This window comes from Syngnathus scovelli, chromosome 15, assembly GCF_024217435.2.
Source record: "Syngnathus scovelli strain Florida chromosome 15, RoL_Ssco_1.2, whole genome shotgun sequence".
Lineage (NCBI taxonomy): Eukaryota > Metazoa > Chordata > Actinopteri > Syngnathiformes > Syngnathidae > Syngnathus > Syngnathus scovelli.
In genome coordinates, this window is record NC_090861.1 from 4,239,388 (window position 1) to 4,258,137 (window position 18,750).

The 18,750-nt window shown below is 41.6% G+C and overlaps 3 protein-coding genes across 10 annotated transcripts in view; all 3 read left to right on the top strand.

Moving 5' to 3' along the window:
* Window positions 1-7,980, top strand: part of abr (ABR activator of RhoGEF and GTPase) — a 45,611-nt gene extending 37,631 nt beyond the window's left edge. For 7 of the 8 annotated variants that reach the window (XM_049743502.2, XM_049743503.2, XM_049743505.2 and 4 more), the window contains 7 exons: window positions 4,881-4,940; window positions 5,132-5,241; window positions 5,327-5,466; window positions 5,579-5,713; window positions 5,781-5,886; window positions 5,993-6,146; window positions 6,702-7,980. In XM_049743502.2, coding sequence (XP_049599459.1) covers window positions 4,881-4,940; window positions 5,132-5,241; window positions 5,327-5,466; window positions 5,579-5,713; window positions 5,781-5,886; window positions 5,993-6,146; window positions 6,702-6,791 — 795 coding nt within the window. In that variant the 3' untranslated portion in view covers window positions 6,792-7,980. Of the gene's footprint in view, window positions 1-269; window positions 1,529-4,880; window positions 4,941-5,131; window positions 5,242-5,326; window positions 5,467-5,578; window positions 5,714-5,780; window positions 5,887-5,992; window positions 6,147-6,701 lie in introns of those variants that run through there. The other variant, XM_049743509.2, reaches the window with a different exon arrangement.
* Window positions 7,981-8,534: 554 nt separating this feature from the next.
* Window positions 8,535-14,328, top strand: akap10 (A kinase (PRKA) anchor protein 10). Its single transcript, XM_049743545.2, has 15 exons — window positions 8,535-8,757; window positions 9,615-9,662; window positions 9,742-9,927; window positions 10,522-11,004; window positions 11,068-11,166; window positions 11,239-11,323; window positions 11,396-11,519; window positions 11,852-11,988; window positions 12,050-12,194; window positions 12,266-12,433; window positions 12,587-12,696; window positions 12,919-13,001; window positions 13,113-13,165; window positions 13,242-13,331; window positions 13,426-14,328. Exons 1-15 carry the CDS (start codon window positions 8,736-8,738, stop codon window positions 13,429-13,431), a joined length of 1,839 nt encoding a protein of 612 aa, XP_049599502.1. The 5' UTR covers window positions 8,535-8,735; the 3' UTR covers window positions 13,432-14,328.
* Window positions 14,329-15,029: 701 nt separating this feature from the next.
* The window catches only part of LOC125982721 (LHFPL tetraspan subfamily member 7 protein), a 36,919-nt gene continuing 33,198 nt past the window's right edge, over window positions 15,030-18,750 (top strand). The window contains exon 1 of the mRNA XM_049743706.2: window positions 15,030-15,737. Within this exon, the coding sequence (XP_049599663.1) occupies window positions 15,375-15,737 (363 nt within the window). The 5' untranslated portion in view covers window positions 15,030-15,374. The remainder of the gene's footprint in view (window positions 15,738-18,750) is intronic.

Here is an 18,750-nt window from a genome sequence, read left to right on the forward strand (position 1 = left end):
TAAATAACAGGAACTATTCTTCACGATAATGGAAGTATTAGAAATAAATAGAAATAAATAGAAATACATTGAAATACATTGAAATAAGTTAAAATACATTGAAATAAATTGAAATAAATTGAAATAAAAATAAATAAATAACAGGAACTGTTCTTCAAGATAATGGAAGTATTTAAACTCCACCGCCAAGTTAATACAGCTATTTTGTGTATGTGACATATGGATATAGCACCCAAAAAAATTTTTTTTTTCAATTTTCCATTAAGTAGCATCTTTTCTGCCAAAATGTTGCTCACACTCTGAACTGTACAATCTCAGTGTCATTCACCTCTACAACAAAGATTTCCTGAATGCAGCCTGATGTCTTTTCTTGAGTGGAATATTTTGCCCACTAGTAGAAAAGGAATGTGAGACAGTGGATGGAGATGGAGTTTGACAGTAATGCCCAACCTCCTGCACCCCCATTGATCCATTCAGACGCCTTTTTAAGAACAGACTGCGCCTTCTGAATAAAGAGTGTGATTCGCCTTTTGACGTGTCTTGGAAGATGTGAGCTGGTGCATGCTTGCGTGCGCTTGTCTGCCGATGACTTTTCAATGTCAGCAGACAGGCGTAGCGTCAAAAGGGCTAAAGCACATTCACGGTGACTGACTTTCAAAGTGGGTGAAGGAACACTGGGAATGAGAACTATAATTGCGTGGGGAGGAAGTCATCTGCAACAAAAGGCTTAGTCGGCGGGCAGGAAGGAAAAAGAAAGCTGGTTTTATTCGAAAAACATGTTTTTGTTTGCGTTTTATCGACAAGGAAATCTCCCTCTTCTTCATATTCATTATTGCCACTTAGCCCACTTCCCCATCATCTGTGTCACGTTGACCAAGTCTGGGAAAGGTTGACAAAAGGTCAAATGGTCGAGCAACAACATTGTGCCCCCCCCCCCCTCCCCTCTCCTATCTGTTGGAGGTGTGTCCACCAACATCTGGAGAAGCCCGGCCGCTCCAGTGGCGGGGAGCATTCACTCCCTCCCCGCTCCATCTCTCTTTTGCTCTCGCTCCCTCTCTCACTCTTCCGCTATCTGTGTCGGTAGTCAAACTGCACACAGCGAGGAGATGTTGCCAGCTGACTTTGGATCAGGCTCCGTTGTGGAATTATTGCCAAGCTTATAAGGAAACCATGGCAACATTTTCTTCTCCTGCCATTTATCTTTTTGTCATTTTTCAAACGAAGATCTAACAGAATCTACCGGAGATTTTTTTTTCTGCTTCAATCATCACATCAGAAGGATTCACCTCCTCCGCGTTTCCTCCACCTGCGTCTATCGGAAGAGGACACCTGAGATTTTGGGATGACGGAGATCCTCGTGTCGGATGTAAACCTGAACTCGGTGTGCGAGCATTTGGAGCAGCAGTGCTGCGTGGATGAGAATCAGCACAACCTGTCCAGCCAACCACAGACTCCCGTACTCAAGAGACACACCAACACCGGGGCCAAACTATGGGGTCGCGTCCGCAGCAAACTGCTCAGACAAAAGGTTTCTGACATGTGCTCGACTCTATCTTCCATCTATTCATCACTTTATCGTCTCCATCTGTCTACTTGAATTTTGCGTGGTCAAGCCGCCTGGTGTCATTCAGCACAGATTGGGCTATTGTTCTTAGCATCTGCTCTGTTCAACCAGTTGGAAGAGATCATGCAAGATTGTTTCTCATTACAAACATATATAAGCAGCTTTTTAAAATAGAAATGAAATTAAAATCACATTATGGTAAGTTTCTGTGAATGACCTTAATCGCCAAGAACACTATTGTGAGTGCAGTCTTTCCAAATGGGAACATAAGTAACATTTAGCGCCCCCTTGTGGTCAATCGAAGTACTGTCTGTTCTTTACAACAGTGGAAGCATTCCCCTCTGGCATTTCACATGCTACACTTTGTTCTTCTTCATTAATTAACTGTCACGTGCACATTTGCTTCATGTTTTTCCTGCAATTGACTTCCCAAGGGCAGTTTTTGTTACAAGTTTGACCTTGTAGCTAATTGGTTTCTCACAAAGGGTTCTGCTGCTTTTTATATAGCCATGTTCGATGCAATTAAGTGCTTCTTTAAAATATAATTGGCAGTAGAAGACAGTTATTGACATTACTTTTTTTTTTTTTTTGGACACTTGCGGTTTTTCATATTTCACCAAGTGTGTGTAAGCATCTCCCGCGTGAATTAGTCCCATTCATCCACACTCGCTTGCAATCAAAGAGGCTTTTTGAAACGCTGCTTTTATGAGTACACTTGCTTCACTTCATTTCTGAGCTCAGTTACCTTTTGATCCTATCAAGTCTGCTACAAATCTCTCTTTGTGTCCACCCCCAGCCCGCATGTCAGCTTCGGCATGACGGTGATTGCTTGTTTTGACAGAGGAGCACATACATACCTTCTCTGTTGGAAAAAAGAAGCATGGCGTGCTGTTGCAGCTTTTTTTTTTTTTTAAATGATCTGATAAGGCTAATCTTGCCTGTGTTGGAATTATAGCTATTTGATTATTGCGATATTTTTCTAGTGCTAAAACTCTTTTTCAAAATCAGCCACATTTTCATATAAGAGTCAAATTAATCGGAAGCGGACAAGAATTGTTTTTAGTCCCTCAGCCCAATGAAGGTGAAATGAGGTGATCGGAAAAGGTCTGGCTTTAAAAAGTCATTAGACTAAAGTGAGCCTGTGCCAAACGGGCATAAATTGTGATGATGCTCATACTCGATTGTTGCCGGGGATTTGCTTATCTGGTCGACATCGTGTTCTCTGCCTGGTGACCTGTTTGCTGGATTTGTTTTGTGTTTTCTTTGTGCACTTTCAGCCAGCTTAGAGTTGAGAACAATAGAGCTGTCGAAACAGCTTACTCGTTGGACGGCAACCAAATTTGAGCATTTTTTACCCGCAGTTATTCCACTCTCTGCCCGTGCTGCATTTTAGCCTAAGTGCCTTTTCATATTTTGATTAGTACTGATGAGATAAAGTGGAAACTCAAATTTAATTTATTCCAAAAATCCTGGTCAGGGAAATGCAAGTATGTAATCCTTTCCAACCTTATTGGTATGTACATAAAAAAAAATCCTTTTATGCAATATATCATAGAATTTCTTCGTTTCCATTGAGTTCAGTTCTGCTCACCACAACACACTGAGGGCTAATAAATCTCAATCTGGTTTGCATTTCAACTCCAGGCCAAATAACAAAAACACCAATTGGCACCCCTTGCGATTTTTGACATTGCACTCCAGCTGACATTGAAAACTCATCGCTAAAAATCCAGCCCTGCTCCTGATTTGTTTCCATTGCACTAGATTAAATCAAGTAGCATGTATCCGAGCTAATAATCATTGTTTAGATGATAAGTATGAGTATCTCTTGTAGAATGAATTCAGAATAGAATTTAAATTCAAGGCTCGATATTCAATTGAATCATTTTGTCCACATCAGCGGTCTTAGTCACCCAGACTCCGTGTTGCGTAATAAGTGTAACGCGTGCCTCTGTTGCTTTGTGCACACCCGAGAAGAGAATCTCTCCGTGCCCGCAGAGATATGCACGCTCCGCAAATCATAAGCCTCGGCCGCCTCAAAGCTCTCGCCCATTGGACCGGGCGGCAATGTGGTCAAAGATGGCAACATAGTAACCGAGCGCTCACATGGCCACGGTGACATCAGCTGCTGTTGAGGGAAGAAAGTCCAGCTTGCCGCCCTCGCATGTAAACATGCTGATGTGGTTCACGTCCCTAAAAATAGTCACGTTGCCTTCATGTTAGCGGAGATGTGTCACATCTGGAACAACGCTCTCATCTTATCCCGTGAGCCTAATAAAGCAAGCCATGCCATTTGAGTCTCATATCTAATTAAAGGACTCATAAGCTCTTTGAGGCTAATGAATATTTAAGCATAGCAATAATGAAACAAAATAATCCAGTATGTTTGGGTTTTGAGAAGCTGCAGTTTCTCCTCAATTTTACATATGATTACAAAGAAAGCTTTAATGGGAATCATGTGATGATGAAACACGTTTGTCATGTGATTATAATAATTATAAACCAAAGGTTCTCTATGGGGTGGGATTTTCCATCTAACTCCCTTTTTGGCTGAAATACAAATGTAAACAAATGTTCCTGTCATTATAGGTCATTTTGCGAGAACAGACTGTGATTTGTTTATTTTTAAATCTCTAAAATTAAACAGGGTCATGTGACTTTTTTTTTCCTATAGGAGACTTTAGAAGCTGATTCATCACTCACAATTAAGGACAGAATTCGTCACTGACGTTTATCTAAATTTGCTGGAATCCGGAGAGTTAAGGACAGTAAAGTGTTTGTTTGGGGGAAGGTCACGGAGTGTAAACGCTGCCCGCTATATGCTCCACTTAGTTTTTTACAAGCCTATTGGAGACCATTCATTTTTAATCAGGCTTCAGCAGCGTGGAAGGGGGAGGGAATTTTTTTTGTTTTGATTGGGGGGTGTCTCATGGTGCTAGCCGTGTAAAGACTGAGTTGCAATAATGACCTGTCACTCATCTCAAAGCCAATCTCTGCTGGGAAAAGCAACAAATGGCATTTTTACGAGACAATGAAATGCGCTCCTAGAGAATGTGTAATGGCTGAAGCCTTAATGCTGCCAAAGAGTGTGTATTTAATTGCCAAAGTTTTTTTTATTAGAGGTTGTGTTGACATAATATAGTGGTGCACACACTAAAATTCAGAAAGCAACTTAAGACGTTGCACAAAATCAGATTTGTCTTTGTGACTTTAATCTGATGTGAAACACGCAAACCTGACCCCTGTGATGATAATGTAGCTTATCCAGCCGACATGTTTGGCATCGCTCAAAGTCTGTCTCTGTTGTGTCTTCCAGCTGGATCCTCAAACGGTGCAGTCCAAGAACTGGCACATGGACGTCATCGAGATGAACGGGGTAAGATGTCAAATAAAATAGATTTTGCAAATTTCCTCAATCCGTCTCCTGATCTATCAAAATCTGGATTTATGTTTAGAGTTGGGCTAAAAGCCTCAAATATTAAATTAACTGGTCCCGAAGGGGGGCCCAGGCATGGGTGCTGCATACTTAGAATTTTCTTTTTTGTGTGTGTGTGGGGGTGTTTTTAGATAAAGGTGGAATTCTCTATGAAGTTTACAAGCAGGGACTTGAGTTTGAAGCGGACGCCATCCAAAAAACAGAGCGGTGTGTTTGGAGTCAAAATCAATGTGGTAACAAAGTAAGTATCAAATAAATCTAAATTAGTGTCACCCATCAATGAAGCCCCGCCCCCAAAATGGCTACATGATGTTTCTTGTTTACAGGCGCGAGCGCTCCAAAGTGCCTTACATTGTCCGCCAGTGCATTGAGGAAGTGGAGAAGAGGGGAATCGACGAGGTGGGAATCTACAGGATCTCAGGGGTGGCCACTGATATCCAGACCCTCAAAGCAGCATTTGATACCAGTAAGAAGTTTCTCTGGTCTTTCTTCAGAAGCATCTTTGAGGGATGATATCATCGCTCTGTCATTGGGAGTTTTGGGTTGAGTTAGTAACCGGGATTGGCTGGCCTCCTTAGATACCAAAGACATCTTGGTCATGCTGAGCGACATGGACATCAACGCCATCGCCGGAACCCTCAAGCTGTACTTCAGGGAGCTGCCGGAACCTTTGCTCACCGACCGCCTGTACCCGGCCTTCATGGAGGGAATATGTAAGACGGGTTTTGTAAGACCTCGGTGTGGGATTTTGGAGCTGGACCTAATGCCTCTCTTCCGTAGCGCTCTCCGACCCCGCGGCGAAGGAGAACTGCATGATGCACCTCCTACGCTCGTTGCCCGACCCCAACCTCATGACCTTCCTCACTCTGCTGGAGCACCTCAAACGGTACATTTGTCTTGTTCTCCACCGAAGCTAAATTGTTAGCGCCGTACAAGTAGAACTATTACTCGGACTTGTTTTGAACGCTTGCCTCGTTTGACTCCTCCCACAGGGTGGCAGAGAAGGAACCCATCAACAAGATGTCCCTCCATAACCTGGCTACAGTATTTGGCCCCACTCTGCTCAGACCTTCCGAGTCGGAGAGCAGCAAGGGACAGAATATTACCTCGGCCTCTGACATCTGGTCACATGACGTCATGGCACAGGTACACCCCAATATCCCACTGTGTTATCTTTTGGGCATATTAGCAACAACAGCTGCGTGATAAAGACTTTTTTAATTGTTTATAATTTATAATAACTCATTTGATTGGTTCCTGTCTCAAAATAAGTCATATGAATGTCTCGAAGCCATTCTCCCATCTGCATCAATTTGTTTATCACGAGGGAAGTTGTTTATTGCTCATTCCTGTCATTTTATGACCCAAAAAAAAAAACCCAAACTTGTTTAAATATCCTAAAATAGTTTAGCATGCACAGAGAGAGACTCATGCATCCGTTCCACCAAGTCAGTGTTTGTCTTGGAGATCACCTAAGGGGCTTTGTTTTTGTTCCAAGTACGCTAAAACTGACTGGAGCTCAAACTGGAGTCACATAATGTAATAAAGCAAGAAGCAATTCCATTATTTCAAATTGTACTGGTTTGTCTTGCCGTATAAAAGCATCTGTAAATCAAATGTGATTATACCCAGTAGGCAACACAAAAAAAAATGTTGTAGAACATTTCCGAAAATGGTTATATGTGTGACCTGTGTGTCCAGGTGCAAGTGCTGCTCTACTACCTGCAGCATCCTCCCATCTCCTTTGCTGAGCTCAAGCGAAACACGCTCTACTTCTCCACCGACGTTTAAGCCCATCTCGCCCTCGTCGGGGTGACAAACGAAGAGTGAGAGACTGCTGACGACATCCGGTCCTCTTACCTCGCCTCTCCTGCAAGTGGGCATCTCCTCTTGACTGTACAGCACTCCCCCCTCAATCTTATTCCGAGTCCCCCCGCCCTGAATAGGAAGGTGGTGACTTTTTTTTGTTGTTTTCATATAAAGTTACGTTTGAAATAAGAGGAGAGTCGAACACATTCGGATGAGCGTTCGGAAGCCGCCCTGGTTCAGTTTTTGCGGGAGAGGAGGGATTTTGGAGGCCACAGCCTGGCGCCGTGGCACCGGATCAAGCCCGGGGACGCGGCGTCGAGCCTCGTCCCCTGTTTAGAGGCATTCCACAACTGCATTTATGTTTTATAATATTTCTGTTGTTTCCTTTTTCTGTCTTTCTGGCTTTGCGCACGTGGAGGAGGAGTTGTGTTTCTGTGAATGTGTGTGTGTGTGGAAGGGGGGGGGGGGTGAAAGGAATGAATGGCTGGCAAAGAGTGTCTATTTAAGAAGACATTCTCTCCCCACTGATTCTTGGCCAGATTAGCCCTATTTATTTTAAATATCTATATATATATGTGCCTGTACAGTTGTGTGCAACTAGAGAGATGCTCTAAGGAGTTTTGTTTTTTGAAGTCTATTCAGGTTGTGATGTTTATTTTGTAGTCACATTTGCTCACTTACCATATTCATGGTAAGTTGTACGGAAACGTTCACCACAGAATTTGTTACCCGCCACTTTATCGAGAAAAAAGGTTAGTTGGGACTCAATAGGGAGGTAAAACACAAAACGTGATTTTTTTTTCTCTTTCTTCGTGTTGCATTGCAAGCCTGTTTGAAGCATCTCACTGCACCGGTTGTGTAGTTGCCCTCATTGCATGCTCAGATGGTAATTGAAATGAGGCAAAGGAACGCAAAGAGAGCCCCTTTTCTGCTTTGTACAAAGCCAACCTATCATGCTGTCAGGTCTGCAACATATTGAAGAAATACTGCAAAAAAAAAAAAAAAAAAACGGAGTAATACGATTTGGTATTTTTCATAAAAGAATACAAATTCAAAAATATTGTATTTTACTTTCTTTGAGAAGAATTTAAGTATGTTGTACTGAAATTTTGAGGCTAAATGTGAACGTTGTTCCCTTTTTTTATAGTGAAATAAAAGACGAACCAAATCAGTTTGTGATGTTGATTTACAGTTATTTACATCATGAAGAAAAACTAACAAAAATGTATCTCTAGAATATCCAATTCATATGCATTGAATTCCTGGTCAAACTGGCGTCCCCGGTGGTCTATAAGCAGTAAACATCGCCCTCTTCTGGTCAAAGTCGCACAGTGCTGCTGCGCAAACGTGGTGCGTAAAACTAGTCAACTTTCTAACAGTACATTCAAATTTAATACGTATAGTCTACAACATTGCACGGTCAAGTCACAAATTAATAGTGTGTACAGTAATACATTTATTTTCAAAATATTGTGTTCAAACTGTTAGGATAAGCAGTCTAAGATTTAATCATAGTACAGTAACAGAGAAATCTACTTATTAGAATGTTGATTTTAATCATTTGGAAAATATATTTTAAAAATTACTCTATTGGAGGGTAATCATGTACCACAATACAGAAATTATTTTCTTATTAGAATGTTTACTTTAATCATTTGGAATTTAATCTATTAAATTATTCATTGTAGCCTCTTCTAACTACATTACCCACAATGCTCGTGGGGCAGAAGCCCGGAAGTTGGACGTTTATTGACAACATGGCTGCTGATCTGGCTGGCGCTTTGGCAAAAAATGGAATTTGACAGCGTTCACTCGCACACCATTTCAATGTGTTGAGTGTACATTGCGGATAAATTTGAATGACGGGAGCTGTCGACTCACGGGATGGTGTCAGCGAGCTGAGGAAACGTTCGGAGTAAACCCGTCATGTCGTTTTTCAAGCGGAAAGGTGAGGAAGCTGCAACGTCAACTGGAGCTAGAAAAGACAGCGAGAGACTAAATGAAACTTATATCAAATATCAAATAAGTGTAAATGATATTTTGTCAAAGCTAGTTGGCTTTTGTTTCGGCGATCGCCTGCAGTGCGGCTTTTGTAGTAAGTAAGCGATGGTTAGCTTCCGAGTAGCCTCCCCATCATCATCGTTGTCTGATATAATTTAGCTTCTGTACAGGGCCACCAGGAAATAAAATTACGTGGAAATTGTATTTGTTAATGCTAACATATTTACTATTCTATTTTTAAAAAAAGCAATACCTGTATGCGTAAATGTGTACTTTGACAGCTGACTTCTAAATAAATGAATAACGACTAAAACGCCCCAGTCAACAAGTAAAACCAATTCTATTTATGACTAAACTAAGACTTACTCAAGATGGGAGAAAATGGAACATCTAAAACGTTTAGTAATCTTGTGTTAACATCAGAGGGGAGAGGAAATATTTTCCTCATAGGCTATAAGGATATAAAGCAGCTGACTCAGCAGGAGGAAATGTGAAGAAAGGACCTCTCTGTCATTTACAGTTGTTTTTGGGAAGTGGCTGTTTGCTTGGGGCGTTTGAACTCATTGTTAGTTTCGACAAAATCTATACGTTACAAGAAAGAGTCTCCAAATTTCCAAAAAGGACCAAGAGGTCTTTCACGATCAAGTCCAGTTTCCCAGTTCTTTTCTTTTTGGTTGGAATTTGGCAACGAGGGTCACTATTTGTTATTCTTTCCGAAGACACCAATGCTAGACTTTCCACCATGCTGGTCTCAACCTTAATTGGAAATGAAAAGTTCTCATCTTTTGTCCCCCCCAACCGCAGCCAAAAGCAAAGAACCTGAGCGAGTGACCGACGCAAAAGTCAACAGAGGTGAGTTGATAATTACTCAATAAGCGAGTAATCCGCAACGCTAAAAAAAATAACTACCCTGTGAACCCTTCATTCAAAGGTCTCGTCAGCCCTCACTCTCCATCGCTGCCCCTGAAGAACAACCATGCTATACAGGAATCTGCAGGGCCCAGCCATGTGGCCATCAACGCCATCTCTGCCAACATGGACTCCTTCGCTCGTGGTCGTACGGCCATCCTCAAGAAGCAGCCCAGCCACATGGAAGCTGCGCACTTTGGTGATCTCGGTGTGTACCCTGATTTTTATTTTTCAACTTTAAAAATTGTATGATCAACGCAGAGAGGCTAACAAAAATGTGCAGTGGTTTACTCTGGCAAAAATATTCAGGATTAATATGATGAAATAACTGCTCGAACTGATCTTTGAGTAAACACGCAGTATGGGAGATATGGGCTGGGCATCACATAGGTGGAAGAACCAGTACCACAGCCCATGCAACAAAACATGAGTGCAAAAAAAGAAGAATGATGAATCATAGTTAGATGCAAATTTGCAGTATGGTGAGCCAACCACTAAGTTTCCTGCTGTTTTGATGTGACGGGGTGTACTTGGAATGACTAAAATGCCCTTTCAAAAAATGTGGCCTTGAATTTGCCGTGTAGCCCTCAGGCACATTCTTGTGATTTCATCCCTTTAGAATGCTTGACGGTATTCGTGCCATCTCTCGTCATTCACAACAAAACATTCCTCGTGAGTGCACCACTCTGGAGCTTTCAGGAACTTCACAAAACACAACTTGACTTCAATTTACAAATATAAAAATCTTCAGATTGGACCTTTGCCTTCCATTTATTTCAAATACATGCGTTGTGTGCTGCAGGTCATTCCAGCGTGAACTATCAGCCGCAGGAGACCCGCTCCCGTCTCTCCAAGACGGTGGACCAGGTGCTCCGGGACAATGTGGCCATCCCCCATTACATGCGTTTTATGGAGCGACAGGGTGCCGACCACTTAGTTCGCTTCTGGCTGGAGGCTGAGAACTTCCGCGCCACCAGCTGGTCATGGGTCCGAGCGCACAGCCTCAACTCAGTCAAACACAGCTCCTTGGCCGAACCCGTCAGCGACTCCGTTGAGGTGCCGGAGCTCCCCAAGCACAATTCCGTTGCCCTGGGCTGGAACAGCGCAGGAGACGCGGCGCAGGCGCAGCTTGAGCAGCGAGAATCCTCCAGCGCAGGCGCAGGCATGTCGCCCGGAAGCCCTCGAGTTGGAACTCCCAGCAGGCGGGCTCCGTCCAGGACGGGGACTCCTTCCAAAATGCAGTCCAACATCAGCTTGCGAGATCTCTCGGACAAGCTCGTGAGAAGTAAGGCATGGTTGGAAAAATGTTATGTAATCATGCACAAGTACGTAATCCTACTTGTTTTAGGTATCGAAAAAGACGCAGTTACCATCTTCACCAAGTACGTCTCCCCGGATGCCACCAGGCCCATCCCAATCACGGAACAGATCCGAAACGATATAGTTGGTAAGATGGACGGAATTCTTCCGACTAGTAAAGATAACGTATAACTCTGTTCCTGTTCTTTCTGCCTTTAAGCTAAGATTTGCGGCGAGGATGGCATGGTTGACCCAAATTGCTTCGTCATTGCACAGTCGGTCATCTTCACCATCTTAGATCAACAGTAAGTTATTAAGTCACACGGCCTTAGTTATAACGATTATAGTTTAACAAATTCCTCTCAATGTATTCCTAGGTACTTTATTGAATTCCTACGGAGTCATCATTTTTGTAAATACCAGATTGAAGTGTTGACAAGCGGCTCCGTGTTTCTGGCTGACATCTTGTTCTGCGAGTCAGCTCTCTTCTACTTCTCTGAGGTGAGTCGGAGCAAAATATCTTTTTATCTTTTCATGTTTCTTAGGAATAAGCAAGCAGAAGTGCATATTAATTCCATACCCATAATGCAATTCTAATATCTTGAGAGATTGTAACCATTTTAGCACTGCTGGTCAATGTTAAAAAAAAAAAAAAGGAACCGAAAAGGCGAACACCAAAAATAACAGCTGCAATGAATCTGTACAAACCATTGCAGTTTGAATTTCTTGTATTTTTGCTTCTCTTACGCAATGCATTGCATCACTTCCTGGTTCCTCCCCCCCCCAATAAAAAAACATACTGACAGACTTAAGGAAACTTTCTAACTTTGCAGTACATGGAAAAGGAGGAGGCGATGAACGTACTGCAGTTCTGGCTGGCGGCCGACAACTTCCAAAACCAGCTCGCAGCTAAGAGGGGCCAGTATGATGGCCAGGAGGCCCAAAACGACGCCATGATTCTTTACGACAAGTAGGTGTCGATAAAAACGATCAAAGCGCTTTGCCTTGCTTATTTTTTTTTTGGTCCTTAGGTATTTCTCACTCCAAGCTACCAACCCTCTGGGATTTGGCGACACGGTCCGCATGGAGATCGAGTCCAACATCTGCCGGGAGGGGGGGCCTCTTCCGGAATGCTTTACCACTCCACTTAGACAAGCCTGGACCACCATGGAAAGGGTACGGGAGGAATATATATATTTTTTTTCTTTCTCAAAACCTTTTAAGAATACCCTTGTGCGTGTATTCAGGTGTACATGCCGGGCTTCCTGTCGAGTAACCTTTACTACAAATATCTGAGTGACCTCCTCAACTCGGTGCGGGCCGACGAGTTTGTGAATGTCAACACTCCGGGTCAGGGCGGACCGGCGGACACCGAGCGCTCCAGTTCAAGTGCCGCCGAGGCCTCTCTGATGCAGGTGACCCCAAGCCTCGAGGACCCTGGGGGTGGGCGGGGCTGGTATTTCATGACATTTACAAACTGGAGAGTCTTTGTTAATGTCAAAGAGTAAGGAGAGATCAATTTAATGTTAATTGTAGAGCATATTATGAACATGGTGTCTCTACAACAGTCTGGTGTCAAAAAGGCAGCGATAAAGATCTTGAAAAACTTTGATGAGGCCATCACGGTGGACGTTGCCAATCTTGACCCTGAATCTTTGTACCAGAGGCCATATGCTGGGTGAGTGCTGAAGATTGTTATTATTCTACTATTTTCATGCATTTCACAATTTAAATCCCATGAAACTCTGCAGTGTATAAACAATTTTGAATGAAAACTGAAACCAATCATTCTAAAAGCTCTTTGCAGAAGTGTGCACACCCCCAAAACTTACCATCCTTCAAATATTTAACCTTTTTTTTAGGCCACTACTTATTTTGCTCCATTTTTTTCCTGTTATAGAAAGATGACATTTGGGAGAGTGAATGAGTTGGGCCAATTTATCAGGGAGGCGGAACCCGAACCAGACGTGAAGAAATCCAAAGGTATGATACACCCTTACTCGCTTGCCATCTTACGTGCAGTGAGGAGCTCAAGTATTTTACGCATGGCGGTGTTGCCCTTTGCGTCTAATTCCTCCTTTTGTTCCAATTTAGGCTTCATGTTTTCTCAAGCAATGAAGAAATGGGTCCAAGGCAACTCAAATGAGGTGAGCACCCAACAACAAATATTCAATAATGTCACATCAACGACAAGGCACTTAATGAGACTGAACGTTCTTGTAGGCTCAGGAGGAAATGGCCTGGCAGATTGCTAAAATGATTGTCAACGATGTTGTTCAGTCAAACCAAGACAGTCCTGGAAAGTCCACCAAGGTATGTATTTGTATATAAAAAAAAAAAAAATCTCCGTCATCACAGTCCACAGCAATTGAAAATACTTTTTTTTTTTTTTTTTGTCTCCATGCAGTTATGACCCTGACAAGACTGTCCCCCTTGCAAATGCTGGCTAGCTTTACACACACGGCTTACCCTGCAACAAAGTAAAAGTACCTCATTATTCCAACTCCAAAACACTATGAAGGTGCGCAGCGGTCAGTGGAAGTGCAGCCAAGCTCTTGCATCACATGACGAGGAATCTTTCCAATTCTGTCTGGTTCTTAAAGCACTTCTTGCACAAAGATGAAGCATGTCCATCAAGATTACAACCAAACTGTTGCAGACTCTCGTTGTGTTGTCTCATCTCGGACCTCTGGAGGATGTCAGTAGACTGAATTACGTTTCCTCAAGACACCTCCCCTTTGCCTCTTCTTTTTAATGATCATTCCTTGTTTTTAGAAGACAGCTTTTCTTCAAGATAGCTAAATAACAGTTACTTATGCACCCCCTTTCCCCTACTTAAACTTGCCTGACCAATGATGAATTACATCAATTTTATTTATAGAGGATCTGCAAATGACAATGAGATAGAGGAAGACCTGATACCTCTTGTGTTAAACCTCTTGGCACCTTTTGAGAGTGTAGGACAAAAAAAATAAAACTCCAAAATGAATACAAATGCTCCAATTGTGATGGAAAATTCCATGTTCTAAATGGTATATATAGATATATATGTATATTGTAGACTGGTTTCTCCCATATATAAACGTCAGTACTTTTTTGTCTCATGGTGGCCGCTGTTTTTTTTTTTCTGTAGGCATCTCAGAAACAACTGTGCTCAATGAATTAAGCTGTTTTTTGGTTTTCTTTTGAGCCTTACTGGGGTGTAGAAAGGAATTTTGGTACTATGTACCACTAATGTTTTCTGATATGTATGTGCACCTAATCGAAGTCTATTTAAATTGTGTTTGATTTAAATACATACACTCAAAGATTTTGTCTCTGCTCTTTCATCCAAACCAGGCAACGTTTTTCAAGAAACATAGGATAAATGTATTTTGTTTTTATACGCAAGTAACGACTGAATTCTGCTGTTACAACAATTGTCCAGAAGGTGGCAGTGTTGACCGCTTTGTAAGCAAATCCATTGATGACTTCTGACAATGTACAGTTCTCCCATTAAGAACTAATTCATTTTTCAAAAACAAAACATAATTCACCAATTTGAAGGGATCTACCCTGTTTTTCCTCTCGTATAGCTGAGATGAATACTATGGAAAGATTTAATTAAGTAATTATAGAAAAAAAAACAAATAGTAGACTTTTTAGTGCAGCTCAAGTGTGTATATGACATTTTAAAACAGAAGACTATTTTGCTCCAGTGGGTAACATAATTTTTTTTTTTGCGTGGGACACCTGCTGTCAAATAAACAGGTCATACCATAACCATGATTTCCTCCTAAGTATAAAGAAGATGCAATTATAAAGAATAAATGTACAATATTGGGAACGAATATGACTAATGAAGACATATCAAGAGCAAACAAAAAAAAACAATTTTTTTTAAAAACCCCACAATGCTATAACTAAATAATACGCAGCACAACGAAGGAGAGATATTTTGACATTTATTTTTATTTTGAATGTATTTTCCGGAAGTGCTTTTTGTGACCATATTTAATTGACGTGGTCCGGGCGTAGTCTGGAATAAACGCAAAGTGCACGGTTGTCCGCGCGCAGGAGACGCGCAAGAGGCGGAGACCCACGGACTTTGGAGTCATTGGCTCGGGCGCTCCTCCACCTGACAGCTGCGCGCCCACTTGTGGGTGTGACAAACATTTCGTGCACGCGGCGTGGATCTCCACAGTTGGACACTACATATGATTTTTTTTCTTCTGGATCTTTTTGGGTTCGTCTCGAGAAGCTGCTGACGCACGAGATCAGTAGTGACACTTCCACGGTTCACTTCCGTGGACAGGGGATGTTTTGCAGATGTAGTGCGTTGGAGCACAGGTAGACTTTTATTTTTATGGACTCCAAATGATTTTGCTCCATCTGGGACGGGAGAAGAAAGAAGAAAAATCCAGGTGTGGAGTCTGTGTCTGTAAGGGCTTTGCGCCCCACCTTTCCACCACCATGTTCAGCTGCGTGGGCTGCTTCTGGGTGCTTCTCTCCTCCGCCCTGGTCGCCGTGTGCAGTTTCAGTTTCATCTCTCCTGCGTGGATTGTGAAGGAGCAGCTGAGGAACACCAATCACCAACATCAGCACCATCATTATCATCATAAGGAGTCTGTGAGCTTCGGCTTGCTTTGGCACTGCTCCGAGTCTCTGGACCACATGTACCGTTGCTACACCTTTGGAGGGTTGGGCAAATTTGCTGAGATCCCATCCAGTTCGTGGCAGGTAACTCACAAAATCAGTATCATTGTCACGTGGGTGCATGATGGAACATCATGACAATTGCATTAATTTTAAACAGGCAGAATTTTTTTGTTTCATAATGACGTTCTTATCATGTCTGCCTCCTGAAGTTCAGGGTTCGAATCTCAACCGAGGCCTGCTCAAGTAGAGCTTTAGTTTAAGCATCAGATTATCTGATGACTGTTTGAACTCCGTAAAAGAATTGCTACGGCGCATACAAGTCACCTCTGGAGTTATGATTTATGCATGAAGTCTTATTAGCATTTGAAAGGGAGATATTAATAAATTGCCACTGGAGTGACTGCAGTGCAAGTATTTTCAAACAGAGGCCAATGCAACACAAATAAAAAGGTGGAGGGTACACCCAGTCGAAAAAACTCATGGTGCACAAACCCCACCAGGCGCTAATAATGTCATTTCACCACTCAGTGAAGCAGAACAACTTGTAAGAAGGGAGTAATGTCATGTCATGAATTTTACTTATGATTTCTTTTAAATTGACCTTAATGACGGCATGAAAATTAAATGTTAAGGCCACATTTGCATCTATGGACAAATTAGATGAGCTTCAACTAGCTAAACATTTAATTGAATTCTAAAGGCATATTTGGAGATACTTTTTTTTTTTAAATGAGGCCAATTGTACACTGTTCCACCTGGAGGGAGGTGATGCAATAGCAACCCCACACTCAATTAGTGACACAAGAAACAGAATCCGTTGAACTACCATTATGAGTGGCTTCTTAAATTTACTGTAACATATCTCTCTTCTCCCCGCAGCCATTAAGTCTCACTATGGCAAAAGCCATTTGTACGCCGGTGGGAAATCATGTTACGGGGTCGAATGCACATGTTTGAATTCCCTTCTTCTCCTTGGGGAGTCCCGCACCCAATGTGTCGAGACAAAGACAGACTTTTCTTTTACCGGCGGCCTCATTGCACGACACGCTTTCTCAAAGCGTGACCTGTCTTGCTGAGACCAAAAGCAGATACGTTCCCACCAAGCGGGTAATCAAAACAGATATCGACGTGCATGCCGCCTGCCCGCGGCATCATTGATTGTGTAATTAGTGAGGTCACATGGAGTAATGTTCGAGGGACACTGGAGGAAAAACAGCAAGAGGTGAAGTCTGTACGCTGATTTCAATCAATCAATTGTTTTCCATTTTCTGTCTATATCAGTATCAGTGAGGACTTCCTTTGTCCTACCACAATCTTGTTACAATTATGGCTGAATGATTTTAGAATGATTTCCTTCAATATTGCCATTATGATTCAATAGGGCATTATTTTGACAAGGCAGAGCCGTTGCTACAGGGTGGCCAGAGGGGGCCGCGCTCACCTACCAAGATTCTTGTTTCTCCTTCCCATTTGAGATCAACTCAATCTAATAATGTCAAATATCACCACAATAATACTTTTTTTAAAATATAATATTTGAGATAAACTCAATCTAATAATGTCAAATATTACCACAATATTACTTTTTTTAAAATATAATATTTGAGATAAACTCAAGCTAATGTCAAATTTCATCACAATAATACTTTTTTAAAAATATAATATAATGAATATAAAAAATAAAATGTTAAAAATAAATACATATATATTATACAACTATTTTATATTATTATATAATTATTTGATTATAGTTGCTATTTTAATTTAAAAAAAATATAATTTAATAAAATATTAAAAATAAATAGATACATATTATATAACTATTTTATATTATTATATAATTATTTGATTATAGTTGCTATTTTTTGTGAAATACTAAAGTCCAGTAATTTGAATTCCAGGGGTGCACCTTGCAGTAGGTTGTGCACCTTGCAGTAGGTTGTGCAAGTGTACCTAATGAAATGTCTGGTAGTGAGCTGGGCTTTCCTTCAGCAACCCAAAAGTATAATCGCTGATCCATAGCTTATCTTGGCTTCGACGCGAGGAAGGAACGAGAGCCGCCGGCGGGTCAGCAGTCGTGTTTTTTACTGCCATTCCTTCCGCCGAGTTGTTTTTCACATGGTTGATTTCGAGCAAGGCCGCACATCATCCTGCTGCCGGTGAAGCCGTGCTGCCTGGCAAACAAAAATGAGGTCGACACACCCATGACTGCAGACTCAGCCTGATATAAATTAGGTTATTTTTGTTTATTTATTTTGGTTGCCTGTTTTACCTTGACCGGCATATAAATTGTCTCATTCCAGAAACTTTTCCCGCATAAACTTGAATGTGTTGTCCAACTTCTTTAACTTTTGATTCCCAAACATCATCAAGTCACAGTTGTGATGTTGATTGATGAAACACACACAAAAGGTGTTAAGGCTGTTTTGACTTGCTTGGCTACACATGAGCGAGAAATTGCAAGTGTCGAGAGGCATGTGTCCAAATGATGAATAGAATGAGGCGTGTAGCGAGCGGACAAACACGCTCGTCTACATTTTATATCCATCTAGGCGAAATGGAGAGGAAATCAGTTCAGGAGAAGGATTTATGATCCACTCCGACGGGATGGATTGATGCTAGCTGCAATGTATGCTTGTTTTCTCCTGCTTTGCACCTTCAAAAGTGATGGGATGGAGTGGGATGATTGATTTGGAAAAAAAAAATCACATTGTATTTTTCTTTCCCCCTGAATATTGGGATTTAAATTTTTTCAGTGTCACTAATACTGCCCTATGTGAAGCCATTTTTTTTTTTTTAATTTCAGCTTTTGTAATATAAAAATCATTCTACTTCACTGCAATGTCAATTTAAATTCGATTAATTATTAGAATATACTCACAAAAATCATCTGTAAAGTTCTAAATGGTATTTAAATAGTCCTCTTTGTCACGCTGATCTAATTTTGACAAAATCAAGACGCAACCTCACATTTTCTCAATCAGAGAGACTGGAGGAGTCACAGAAAGGCAGCAGTGGACATTCTTGGAAATGTATTCATCGAATCTTAGAACAAAAACAAAACCTGTTTTAAAATCCCCCCCACCTTTGCTTT

What these genes read in the sequence shown, in the direction of transcription:
- akap10 (XM_049743545.2), top strand. Translation starts at nt 8,736, where the DNA reads ATGTCGTTTTTCAAGCGGAAAG. An exon ending in CCGAGGCCTCTCTGATGCAG is followed by an intron (nt 12,434 to 12,586) that starts GTGACCCCAAGC and finishes TCTCTACAACAG; the next exon opens with TCTGGTGTCAAAAAGGCAGC. An exon ending in TCCAAGGCAACTCAAATGAG is followed by an intron (nt 13,166 to 13,241) that starts GTGAGCACCCAA and finishes ACGTTCTTGTAG; the next exon opens with GCTCAGGAGGAAATGGCCTG.